This window comes from Doryrhamphus excisus, linkage group LG9, assembly GCF_037039965.1.
Source record: "Doryrhamphus excisus strain RoL-2023G ecotype Guam linkage group LG9, RoL_Dexc_Guam_v1.1, whole genome shotgun sequence".
NCBI lineage: Eukaryota > Metazoa > Chordata > Actinopteri > Syngnathiformes > Syngnathidae > Doryrhamphus > Doryrhamphus excisus.
The window spans coordinates 12,569,417-12,582,671 of record NC_136365.1 but is presented as its reverse complement, the minus strand read 5'-3'; the positions used below and the strand labels follow the sequence as shown (position 1 = coordinate 12,582,671).

The window sequence follows — 13,255 nt, the reverse complement described above, 5'->3', positions numbered from 1 at the left end:
ACAAAGAGTGCATTCTTTACCTCCTCCAGCAGGACAGGCATGCCCATACGGATGCCATTTTCTAGTTTATGAAGAAAGTTTGGATCGGTAAGCTTGATCACCTTTAGACCATGTTTGGCCTCCTTTGAACGAATCCATCGGTTGGCCTGATAATGAATGACGTAGACTTAAACTTCCTACATTGTTTTTTTTCCCACATTTTTCAGAAGGGGTGTCTAACAATAAATGCATGTTAGCAACATGCTAAGAATAAGTTAAATGTAAGAGCTGCACACCACATTATTTATTCAACAAGATGTTTACAGTGCATCCGGAAAGTATTCACAGCGCTTCACTTTTTCTACATTTTGTCATGTTACAGCCTCATTCCAAACTGAATTAAAACTGAAAGCCATCAGACCAGAGAATTTTGTTTCTCATGGTCTGAGAGTCATTCAGGTGCTTTTTGGCAAATTCCAGACGGGCTGCCATTTTCCTTTTACTAAGGGGTGGCTTTCGTCTGGCCACTCTACCATACAGGCCTGATTGGTGGATTGCTGCAGAGATGGTTGTCCTTCTGGAAGGCTCTCCTCTCTCCACAGAGGAACGCTGGAGCTCTGACAGAGTGACCATCGGGGCCTTGGTCACCTCCATGACTAAGGCCCTTCTTCCCCGATCGCTCAGTTTAGAAGGCCGGCCAGCTCTAGGAAGAGTCCTGGTGGTTCCAAACGTCTTCCATTTACGAATAATGGAGGCCACTGTGCTCATTGGGACCTTCAAAGCAGCAGAAATTTTTCTGTATCCTTCCCCAGATTTGTGCCTCAAGACAATCCTGTCTCGCAGGTCTACAGACAGTTCTTTTGACTTCATGCTTGGTGTTTGTGCTCTGACATGCACAGTCAACTGTGGGACCTTATATAGACAGTTATTATATTTCCAAATCATGTCCAATCAACTGAATTTACTGCAGGTGGACTCCAATTAAGCTGTAGAAAGATCTCAAGGATGATCAGTGGAAAAAAGATGCACCTGAGCTCAATTTTGAGCTTCATGGCAAAGGCTGTGAATACTTATGTAAATGTGATTTTTTTAATTTCTATTTTTAATAAATTCAAAACATGTCAAAAAAACCCTTTTTTCACATTGTCATAATGGAGTATTTTGTGTAGAATTTTGGGCTAAGAGATTAATTTAATTCAGTTTGGAATGAGGCTGTAACATGACAGCGCTGTGAATACTTTCCGGATGCACTGTATATTTAATAATCCATGTTAAAAGATTATTAACTACCTTGAACACTGGGAAATAGCGTTTGCTGCCTGTAGCCTGATACAAGCTGACACTACCATATATGATAATTGACATTGTTTACAGTACTTACTGTTTACAGTATTTGTGTACTTCTTAACCCAACTATACTTGTGGCACTAGGGCAGTGGGCGTATGCTGAAGCCTGAATTATTTCTTATTTTTGTCAACATGATATGTTTAAAAACACACTCTTCTAAATGAGTCATATTGTCTTAGCAAACTCGTACAAAAATGACAGAGTTGTGTGAGACCGACCAATACACATGGTGAGTAGTTCAATGTGTGTATTATTTACAGATTAGGAGTTGAAAAAAGAAAAAGCTAAACACAAATGGCAGAGATTTGGTGAAATCGCCCATCCACTATATTACATTTAATTGTAATTCATTATTGTGCAGTTAAAATATATTTGCATAAATGTTTTCCTATCCGCTTATGAATAAATGATTGTTAAACACAACTACTGCAGCTATAGACACCAAAACATTTAACTACGGGTGCAAAATGTGGTTCAGTGATCTTCATGTCAGATAAAATAAGAAAGAAGATCAAACGGGAAAGTTCCCATAACAAACTGGTTCACCTGATCCTGTGGATCGATCATGAGGGGCCAGCGGCGACCTTCTGTCACCAGGATTCCATTCTCTGTGGACACTGTGTCTCGAGGCAGACCTTCAGCATTCCACTGTTGGATTACGTACGGGTCGCCCAAAATGTTGATAAGGCTGAAGCTGGAACTGATGGGGATGCTCAGCTTCTGGCACTGTGATATCCACTCATCAACAAGCTGAGGAAACATGGAAGGTGAAATAAAAAAAGGTACGTATATAGTTAGCTCTGACAGAGGGACAATGACATCGTAGACCAATGACGGTTCGATACCATTATTACACCTACAGCATAGGATCGGTCTAATAGCATCTCACAGAAGGCCTTCTTGACACACACACTCCCACTGTACAACCAGGGTTGCACAACATCACAGATAACTGATGTGAAAGTACTGGGGGAAGAGGCAAACACACAATAGATGCATTGCTCTCACTTCTAGACCAGCTTTACTTTCCCATATAGACTGTGTACTTTATTTCCCGCGCTGTGACCAAATACTCTGAACACAGTTCAGACGTGAAAAACGTTTCAATGTGTGGTCATTGACCACTTCTCCAATAGCAACACGCTCCAAAGAAGCATCAAGAAAGGCTGAAAAGAAGGAATAGCAATCGGCCTCGTGTGAGTACTTTCTCAACGAGGTGATACCAATTTTGCAATGCGTGGGGTAGACACGGTAATGTGGTCATCGTCCCTACCAGCTTTCTGTAGTGAGAAGTGAAAGCTCCATAGTAGGCCACACAAGCCGCCGCAATGAAGACATTCCCCACAATGTCTATGATCTGTTGATTGTACACGGCAACGCTCTCCTCCCAGCGGACTTGCTCATCTCCTAAAGCCGATGTTAGCTTTCCCGCTCGAGTCAACCGAGCCTGTGTCACTGCCATGGTGTTGACTTCAAGAGAGGCGAGTCAGTCCATGTGGAAAAATATATCATACAAATACAGTAGATGGATTATTCAAATCTATTCAAATGCAATTCAAGGCTTTGATTTGAGTATTGAAAGTGCTAGACAGATCATGGAAATCACCCAGTTCCTGCTTCTCATTCAAGCTGCTGTCATAATTCTCCTGGAGAACCCTGATCTTATCTTCCACCTGATGGAGCAGTTGTTGCTTCTCCCTCAGCGTTGCCATAGTGGTCTCCAGCTCCTCCTGCACAGGACCATGAACAAAGACATGACAAATGATTGCAATTAACCAGTCAAGCCCTCAATCGGTGCATTGCATACAAAGTATAAGCGAGTGCGGAGAGCCATACCAGGAATGTTTGTGGACTAAACTGCTCACCTGTGCTTTGGCGAATGCTTCTCTCTTGGGACCAACTTCCTTGAGGACTCTGGAATAAATGTCCATGGCTCTGACCCACATACACATTGACTTGCAAGCCTTGGACACTTTCTCCACCTTCAAAATGTAACATTAGAATAGTTACCGAGCAGATATCCACTCAAAGGGTCAAATATTCTTTGACCCTTCATGAGCTACTCAAAATCAGTTGGCCAAATAGGAGACCCCCGTGTGTCACATTTGGAGTTTGAAGACCAGAAGCTTGGCAGATGACTATGTAATGGTGTGATTTTGGTGACTCAGCTCCGGCTCTAGTTGAAAGCCAAAAGTCCGATGGTCAGCACTCCCCCAAACATATCATGGGCAGCCACGATGCGCAACTGCGCTAATCAGGCGGTCTATTTAAATGGCACATTGCTTCCTCTCTATGAGCGAGTCACCTGCAGCGGAGAAGTGCAGATCGCTCCTGACCTGGTTTAGCTGAGATCACGGTGAAGGTAGTTTTCGTTTTCTTTTGTTACATTCAGTTTGCAGTGGTTAACATGTTCATCATTTTGTGTTTCAGTAAGCCACTGCTGACTTGTTATGCTTTGTTTTGCCCGTTATATTAAGGGTGGTTGCGCACACTACTATTACCTTTTTCTGTGAACCTCCGAAAGCGTGTTAGGCTTAATTTAGGCAGTAGATGCCGCTCTGGGGTTGTGCTGTCTCAACGGGCTTATTGTATGCACTTTAGGGGAGGGCCAACAACCATCGCACATATGCACTTTTACTTGGTCCAATTGGGAGTTAGTGTTTTATTTAAAGGGTATTTTGTGTTGTTGGGGTTTTGCTTTTGTTAGTATTGGTTTGCTGTGTGTTGTTGCTTTTTTCCATCCCCCCCTCCCAATTAGGGTCAATTAGTGTCTTAATGTGTCTAGTCTTTTTTTATATTGCGAAGCTAATAAAATCACTTCATTTTAAATATTCTTGGTTGTAAAATAAAAATCACATGTATTTGCCAACTACTACCCCCTGGTCTTTTGTATTAGTTTGCCAGAGGTTCCTGTGCACGATGTAAAAGGTCACCCTCTGTGGGACTCGCAGACCGGTGGGCTTTTAGCCCCGCCATCGCTGGCCGCTCCGCTACAACTAAAATAGAACTAAAGTACAGCCAGCGACACAGGCGAGTGTGTGCAAGAAAAGTGGGACGGCAGCAGGTTTGGTGACAGAGCGCTGTCAAACTGTGGTTTTACAGACGAGTGTAGATTCTGGCAGCAATATGGGACAAAGTGCATCCCTTGTCGACTCAATACGAGAGGTATCATTTTGTTGGCAACCCAACCTCACACAGCAGACATGTAGGGTCTGCCGCTGCCTGCCAAGCATCCCAAGTTAAAGCTCACGCATTTGGAACGTGTGACTGACAGTTGTGTCAGATTGCATGGCGTGTGACGGGAAGGTTTTGCCTTCATAAACCCAGACGCTAACAGATAGAAACAGGATTTCTTCAAAAGCCCCCCCCAGTCCAAACCACCATGTCAACGTTTGGGTCCAACGGACCTTGTCGGGTACGAAGTCAGGGTTGTTAATGTATTTCTGCAGCTTGGCCAGGACCTGAGGCTTGATATTGTCCTTGTCGTAGTCAGTCAAATATCGTGTGAAATTGGCATCACCCAGTAGCTTTTTAGCACTGGCCCAGTCCGTTCTGTGCAAGAACAAACAAGAAAAAGGCAATTTTATTTTGGCCTGGTGCTTTGTGTGGTGGAACACATGCAACATTATTTAAACGACAGAAAAGACATGACTTTTTCTGGTTAGTAGGCTGTGTGTACCCCCCCACACGTTTTATTGCTTTTAAGAGAGTAAGAGAAGGACACGGACTTGCAGTTGAGGAGGATGCACACAGCCTCCATGACAGTCATGACCAGGTCAGGAGGTTTGGTGAACACTTTCAGCTCCGAGATGTCAGCCTTGTCCAGGGAATTAAGAGCCTGGTTGGCCCCCTCCAGGGCAGGCAGAGCCTCGTTCAGGTCCCTCTGGCAATCGTCAGCTATTGCCTGAGTATCTTCAGCCTTCACCTTTGCCATGGCCTCCTCCTCTTTAACAACTCGACGTGTCTGTGGTAAAGAGCGTCCATGAAATACACCAAAGCCTGAGATCTCCAACCTCATGCCTTACCTCATCAGCACTCTCTTGGTCAACAGAGAGTTTTTCCATCAGGGCATCGACGTCGATGTTTTTCTGTTTGAGAAGTGGCTCCAGAGCAGAAAGGTCCACTTTCATTTTTGCCACCAGGTCATTGGTCTCCAGGAGCTTCGTCAGACCACTCTTCACCCGATCCCTTGCCTGTGCATGAAGATGAGGGCGCCATATTTAGCAATACATCTTTCGCTGCAATGCCAACACATTATAGCATTTTTGACGCTTCGCCTCACGAGCACGAGCTGCTTCCTCTTGTCGTCCAGCATTGACAGATAAAGGTTGATGAGCTCCAAGTAGGAGGTGGGGGTGGTATAGTAGCGACGCCTCAACTCAGAGTAGAAGCGCTCGGCCATGAGAGAGACGCTGACATGTGTCTCCACACACAAATCTGAGAAGCTCTGCTTGAGCTCCTCGGTGCCAAAGTCCACATTCTGGAAAAAGGCCTGAGAGACAGAGAGCAGGGCCTCACGGGGCCACTGGGAATCACATGTAAAAAAGGGAGGTAGAGAAATGGTTCAGCTGGTCATTTATACAGCCATTCACAACCACAACAACTAGGGTTCAAGTTACTGAATGTGGGGCCACATGTCCCTAAAAGACAATATGTTCATTATTTTGATCTCAAATGTAATTAGAATCATTTATGCTACTTTGTTTTTCTGCTTACTCGTGGAGGACATCAACGAGCTAACAATTACATGTGTCAATAAGGTGTTTGTTAGAAATATTAGCCAACCTCCACAAACCAGTCGATGGTGCAGCAGTTGACCAGAGAGGGGAACATACGACAGCGGGATCTGAAGGCATCGCCGACTGGACTCATACACAGCACAATGTGTAACTTCTCTCGTACACGAGAGATGAAATATTGGAACACCTACAGATAAAACACACACAATTCAGTTGTAGTTAGATAAATATGTACCAGTAAATGTCTCCATTGTTGTGTAAAACTACAATGGGCCATTCCACAGAATCTGTGCCGTCTGTAGGAAACTACATTTACACAAGGCAGCATGTAAAATATACTATATATTTTTTATTCATCTAATTGCATATTTAATAAATACGATGTAAAAGATTCTTGGCTCAGGAAAGTTATGCAATAATGAACTAAAGTTGCCTAAGATGTGCCAATACCCATTTGGAGTATTTCAATCTGTGTGTTGTCGGATTAAGAGTTGAAAAGAGACAGAATGGAATTGTGTTTTGAAAGAGTCACACAGGTCTGTATCCGTCATTCAGGTCTATTCATGTCATGGGGTGGGTGGGACCATCAACCATCTTCTTTTTGATGGGCCATTCCAGTCTTGTGCAGGTCTACTGTCTTGTTGGTGGTCTCGCAGTCCATTCTCGTAGTCAATTCTAGTCGTGGGTCTAAAATCTTTTAATAATCTTGTAGTCCATTCCAGTCTAGTCCTGGTCTACAATCTAGTTAGTGGGCTGGTAGTCCATTCCAGTCTTGTTCAGGTCTACAATATTGCTGATGGTCTTGGGGTCCAAAGACTATCCTCTTCATGGTCTTGTACTCTATTCCAGTCTTGTACATGTTGAGTGCTTAGTATTATCCTGTAAATGGAATTCTTATTACCTCATCCCTGTTCTCCTCACTGATCCCAGCTTCTTTGGCTTTTGGCCGGGTTGCAGCAAGTACCTGCTCCAGCTCATCTTTTTCAAAAAGGTTGGGCACCTCACCGGAATTCAGCATGTTGTTGATGTCCTCCAAAAACTCCTCCACCACGATCTAAAGCATGCCAGTACAGCAGCACACCTTTCAACGTGCCTGCCCCACCTTAGTTTTTCATTCTGTGTTTTCATACCTGAGTGTCTGTGAAAAGGAACACAGTGTCTTTCCTCTCCACTCCCACCATCTTATAGAGCCTTCTCAGGTCTTCGTGGAAGCTATCGTAGTTGTAGCCTCGACTGAGCTCGATCTCAAAGCACTGGTACTCACATATGTGGGACGCCAACCGAGTGAGCGATTGCTTGCCCGTGCCCCCTACTCCTACTAGCAGGCCATTACCTCGCTCTAGGCGAATCATACGAGCAATTCTGGAAGATGCAAGAAGTCAAATCAACAATACACCCTCAGGAAAGGTTAGAGGTACTGTCTGTCTCCAAGCATGAAGTAGTTTTTAGTACCTCGAAACATGCTCTATGGCATCCTGGAAGAAGACCAGCTTGCTCTCCTTAGAGTACGTCATGTTGAAATCACAGAGATAGTCCTGAAGGACATTCTGGATCTTATCCAAGTCTGTAAGATCCTCGTACAAGCGTTCTTCCTTTTCGGCACCCACCTAAAGGCACACCATGATTGGCAGGATGAGAAATAATCCATTTGGTTTAAACACAGAAATCAGGTGTTGATTTTGAATTTTTATATTTTCAGTTACAGTACCTCGCAAAAGTGAGTACACCCCTCTAGTCCAAGTCATATTTGATTATACCTATTTAGTTCTGTAGAAATTTAAATTCAATAAACAGCAGTCAGAGTCCAGGTTGCATAGTAAATAAACTTTCACTTGTTTAGCTGGTAACAAGTACACAGTCCATCAAACATGCAATTCTACCTATGTCCTATTAATCCTATTCATATTCCTGCTGGACCATACAAAATCAGACAGTGATATTTCAAGACAGCTTCGACCTAGAAGATGCCTCATAAATAACACATGTACGAGTGCTGCCAGCTTGGCTGCAGAGGTTAAAGAAGAGGGTGTCACGTTTGCGGCTGGTAGGCGGTGCGACCCCAGGATGCAGAGAGCAGGACCAGATGCAGGTAAAATGTTTCTTTTGGATCATAATTACAGCAACTGAGTAAAGCAGACTGACAAACGATAATGATCCACAAAGGGGAGAAGCACACACCTGAACTAAATAGGCAACAGAAATTAGGTATGGGTATATGGGCAACACAGGGGAAAAAAGAGGCAAAGCAGGAAGTGAATGCAAAATAAGGGCGTCCGAACAGAAACTAAGAAGGGGACATAAACGAACGGTCCCGTGGGAACCTACACAGGGCGTGACAGCGGGAAGTCTTTCTGTCGGTGCTTGGACCATACATTGCACACAGCATCAGGTTGGTCTGCATGAAGGTCGTCCAAGAACAACGCCTCTTCTCAACTGAAGCATGAAAAAGCAGTCCAGAGGGGTGGAAGACGATTCCAGTAGGGATTCATCTCACCAAACATTGTTCACTGTGAGGGGTCTCACTTGTGTTGCCAGCTTTTTAGACAATAATGGTTGTGTGTTCACTTATTTGCAGTGGACAGTAAGTCAGTGTACACAAAGTTATAGCTACATTTAATTCTACAGTAAATGTGAAGGCTGGACTCACTTTTGTGATGTATTGTAAATTCCAATGACTACACGGCTCAAAAGTCATAGCAATCCACTTTTGATTGAATGACTTGACGAGACTTCCAAGCGTCCTGGCTATAGAAAAATACCTTGATGAAGTCCCCAAATATGATGGGCTCAGTCACAAAGTATGAGGGCTCCAAGTTAATGCTGAAATATTTGCCTGGCCAAAAAAGACATGAGTAAGTGGAGGGGTATTCTGCAACGTGCCATCTGTAGTGTTTGAAATGCTCTTACTGGCTGAGTCACAGACAATGGTGTTGAAATACTCTTTATCTTGGCCATTGATGAGTCGATCGTGGAAAACCCGCTGGCATTCATGGCAGAACAGACGAAAGATCTGGGTCTTGTCTCGCACTTGGCTTGGTTCACATTGCAGGATACCTAACCATGAAGAGAGAATGATATATATTCTTTAGAAAGTGGGCTACGTCGGGGGCTGTGCGGGCAAATACAGTATAACGGCTATATTGGTTTAGGTGAGTAGGGAGCTGAAACACGTATTCCTGCCCTTGAAGAATTACCATTTGGGGAAGTAAGTATTTGATCTCCTCCCCTTCTGGTACTGACTGTCAAAGACATAAACACTTTCATACAGTTGGCTTATTTAAACAGAAATGAACAATATGGGCTTCACGATGTTAGCATTGTTAATACTGTGGCGCTCAAGGGTCTTGAGACAGAGGCAGACTTTATTTTTGAGAGTAAAAGAAAAGCTCACATTCAACAACGTGGCAGCCTGTTAGAAATCACCATTGGTGATCGCTCAGCACAACAGTCTCAGTCCTGGTGTCTTCTTCTTCTTTGTCCTTCAGCTTTTCCCTTCAAGGGTGTGAGAGCAAATCAATCTCCTCCATCTAACCCTCTCACACCAACTACCCTCACGGCCTCCTTCACTACATCCATAAACCTCCTCTTTGGTCTTCCTCCACGCCTCCTACCTGGCAGCATCCTTCTACCAATATATTCACTATCTCTCCTGTGGACATGTCCCAACCATCTCAGTCTGGCCTAAAGGACTTTATCTCCAAGGCCTCCAACATGTAATGTCCCTCTGATGTTCTCCTTCCTGATCCTATCCATCTTGGTCACTCCCAATGAGAACCTCAGCATCCTCATCTCTGCTACTCCACTTCTGCTTCCTGTCTTTTCCTCAGTGCCACTGTTTCTAGACCAAACAACATTTTAGCTAAACTCTTCTATCACATCACGCCTGACACTTTTCTCCACCCGTTCCATCCTGCCTGCACACGCTTCTTCGCCTCCTTTTCACAATCTCCATTGTTCTGGACTGTTGACTCCAGATACTCTCCAACTTCTGTATCTCTTCATCCCTGTAACCTCACTCTTCCACTTGGGTCCCTCTCAGTCACACACATATACTCCGTCTTGCTGCAGCTAATCTTCATTCCTCTCCTTTCCAGGGCAAACCTCCACTCTTCTAGCATCTCCTCCACCTGTTCCCTACTGCAAATCCCCGTTACGGGTTAACATGTTAACATTGCCATTTTATAGGTATAAACTTACATAAAGACTAATCATCAACATGCTAGGTATTAGCATGTCAGCTTTATGTTTTTTTCAAAGAATACATTTACATAGAGACTTAGTGTTTTCACGTTAGGTGTTAGCATGCTGATATTTTACATGTTAACATTATTGATATTTTCAAAGGTATATTCTTACATAGTGTTTTCATGTTCAATATTACCAATTTAAACATGTTAACAGTATGCTAATGTTCACATGTTAGCATCTAACCATTTGCATATGTATAAAGACTTAACAGTTAGCATGCTAACTACAGCATTTCAGTATGGGGTCAGCTGGTCAGGGTCCAGGCGCAGGATTGGACTGTGACTGCAGCATTGTAGTTCGGCGTCAGCATTGCCAGCATATTTGATGGGTAAGTACCAATCCTGTTGGCTCACCTTGGACACACTTGGAGAGGTCCCTGAGATTGAAGACATAATGAGACTTGGCTGGAGTGGGAAGCAGATCCACACTCAAGCGGTTGTAAATCTCTACAGCTGAATCCACAATCTGTTTGCTGCAGTCCTTCACCGGCTGGGGGAACTCTTTGAGGAATCCCGACAAGATGGCCTGAAGGAAAGTACAAAACATGAGAGGAAAAAAGCCAAACAGAAAAACAGTATTATAATGATTCTGAGTGTGTCATGTGTATCCTAACAATGATGATCTGTTTAAGGCTTTGTTCTGAGGGCGTGGGTAGGCACAACATGCTGAAGTGTCGTATGAATCGGGGTGTCACAGGGTTGCGTCCTCCTCCTGGAGGAGCACACGCTGCTGCAATCGTCATGTCCTTGAGAAGAGGATGAAAAGTGCCATTAAAACTAAAACATCTCCCACAAGTACATTTCGCAAATTCCCATTTATTAAGTATGAAACCCATTTGATTTAGCCAAAACTGGTGATCATTTAGAAACAGGCGGTAATAAATCAAATAAAATGTATATTTGGAGCTTGATATTCACACCCTTGTACATGTGTACCTGTATCTCTTTCCAGAAGAAGAACTCCCTGTCATAAAACCCAGAAAAGTCCTGGAACTGACGCAGTAGTTCGATGGGGGGCTGCGAACCATAACTGTCCAGCTTCGGCATATTCAGATCGTCCACAAATACCACGACCCTCTTGTCCTTCGGAGCACCTACACGGACAGAACAAATCAGAAACTCTGAAGAAATAAGTCAGGATACTTTGGGGTCCTAAAACCTCCTAAAAATGCCACAGATTTTATTTGGATTTTCCAGAGTGCTGTGTACCAAGCATGTTCTTCCGCTTTTTCTCCAGCTTAGACTCAATGATTTCTTGTGTGCGGGCAGAGGAGGTCTGAGCAGAGAAGTTGATGTAAACAGGAACATAACCACTATTTTCCTGGATACTGTTGAGAAGACCTCGAGCTATCACTGACTGCAAAAGACACAAACATTATTTTAGCAACACTTTTTTATTTGGTGCAAAGCTTACAGCTCACAGGAGCTTTTCAACAATATGCCCGTGTATTTTGCATCCACTTGATTTATATCTGGTATATAATAGAACTTAAAACAAAGAATTCTATTATTATTATAACTTATACTACTATTATTATATTCTGTTATTACTTGCCTTCCCCACTCCGGTAGAACCAGTGAAGAGTATGGAATGACGGACAGATAGCAGTTTTTCCATCAGGTATCCATAGCGGACCGTGTCTGCGGTGGGAACCAGCATTTCAAAAAAGGGTTGCTCGCTATTGTATGTAAACGAAGGTATTATTTTCTCCCATTGCACCAAAGACATTTTGGTAAAGTTCATGTACACATCCCACAGACCTCCACTGGTGGGGATCTACAAAAGACAGAATGAAAAGGCATTCACTGATCACACCTCAAAATTGTTTTGCCGTCCAGGCACGTAAGGAACGAACTCATTTCGGGAAGGATTCTAAGGTTTTTGGCTCTTGAAAATGCAATACATTCTCAGGTTGCCTGCATTTAAGGATTACGTTTGTGAGGCCACCTGCAAAGCATGCTGGGTATCCTGCTGCGGAAATGAGGGCAAATATCAAATACTGTAATAGCCTAGTTCTAAAAGTTCTATTAAACGCACAAAATTGATCCAATATCTGCAAAGGAATGGTGACACCCCCTGGAGGATCTGCTTTATTGAAATGCAATGACGTCTTCTAAGACTGTTAACCATCCATGTACCTTAGCACTGTTGTTGTCTTTAAATTGCTCTCTGATGAAGTTGTCAAAATCATCCCAGTGGACGCTGGGCAGGTTTCCTCCGATTGACCATAAGTAGCAAAATATGAAAGTCTGGCATAGTACATCGCTGAGGCGCTTGGAATCCTGCAACACACAAAATATGATGCTTGTACGTCATAAAATAAAATCTTGACATTGTGTAAAAGTAAATACCATTTTAAAGTCGGGGCCTTCTTTGCCCAGCAGCAGTGCTTCCAGCAGGGAACAAAGGGTGGTGACTTTACTGATGTCCACCTGGCGGATTGCTTGGGTGCAGTACTTCAACACATACTGGAGACCATCCTCCACATACTGCTCAAATAACTCCAGCAAAACCGTCGTCACTGCTTCTGGGAACTGCACAGCAGCAAGATTCCAAGCAAGAAAGACAGCTATATAAGACAGCTACTATATACAGGGAGCTTAGAGTTGTTTCATTTCTATTTATCTAACAGATCAACAGGCTATCCAACTATACAGTTTTACCACACAAGCATTGAGGACAGTGGTGGGACCGAAAGGAACTTTGGGTTCATATATTGTGTGTTGTCACTGCAGCATCTCTTATTCGGGGTCATGAGGAAGCTTAAGCCTATCCCAGCTGAGTCTGGGTGAAAAATCGGGTATACCCAAGACTGATCAGAGCTGGGCGTCCTCGATAAATATACAATGGATTTTCAATGGGTTTCATAAGGGTTCCATTGTGGACCCACCTCCAAATGGCAGACATCGAAGAACATTGGGATTTGTTTAATGTAAAAAAT

At 43.5% G+C, this 13,255-nt stretch overlaps 1 protein-coding gene across 2 annotated transcripts in view; it reads right to left on the bottom strand.

Moving 5' to 3' along the window:
• Window positions 1–13,255, bottom strand: part of dnah6 (dynein, axonemal, heavy chain 6) — a 47,257-nt gene that overhangs the window by 10,673 nt on the left and 23,329 nt on the right. For both annotated transcript variants that reach the window (XM_078793409.1, XM_058066351.2), the window contains 22 exons: window positions 12,666–12,848; window positions 12,453–12,596; window positions 11,865–12,090; window positions 11,523–11,666; window positions 11,250–11,407; window positions 10,928–11,059; window positions 10,668–10,839; window positions 8,974–9,120; window positions 8,826–8,899; window positions 7,519–7,673; window positions 7,197–7,428; window positions 6,968–7,120; window positions 6,113–6,253; window positions 5,610–5,852; window positions 5,353–5,520; window positions 5,056–5,291; window positions 4,735–4,879; window positions 3,193–3,309; window positions 2,934–3,057; window positions 2,601–2,797; window positions 1,874–2,077; window positions 21–146 (listed from right to left, as the gene is read on the bottom strand). In XM_078793409.1, the coding sequence (XP_078649535.1) occupies window positions 21–146; window positions 1,874–2,077; window positions 2,601–2,797; window positions 2,934–3,057; window positions 3,193–3,309; window positions 4,735–4,879; window positions 5,056–5,291; window positions 5,353–5,520; window positions 5,610–5,852; window positions 6,113–6,253; window positions 6,968–7,120; window positions 7,197–7,428; window positions 7,519–7,673; window positions 8,826–8,899; window positions 8,974–9,120; window positions 10,668–10,839; window positions 10,928–11,059; window positions 11,250–11,407; window positions 11,523–11,666; window positions 11,865–12,090; window positions 12,453–12,596; window positions 12,666–12,848 (3,621 nt within the window). The remainder of the gene's footprint in view (window positions 1–20; window positions 147–1,873; window positions 2,078–2,600; window positions 2,798–2,933; window positions 3,058–3,192; window positions 3,310–4,734; window positions 4,880–5,055; window positions 5,292–5,352; window positions 5,521–5,609; window positions 5,853–6,112; window positions 6,254–6,967; window positions 7,121–7,196; window positions 7,429–7,518; window positions 7,674–8,825; window positions 8,900–8,973; window positions 9,121–10,667; window positions 10,840–10,927; window positions 11,060–11,249; window positions 11,408–11,522; window positions 11,667–11,864; window positions 12,091–12,452; window positions 12,597–12,665; window positions 12,849–13,255) is intronic.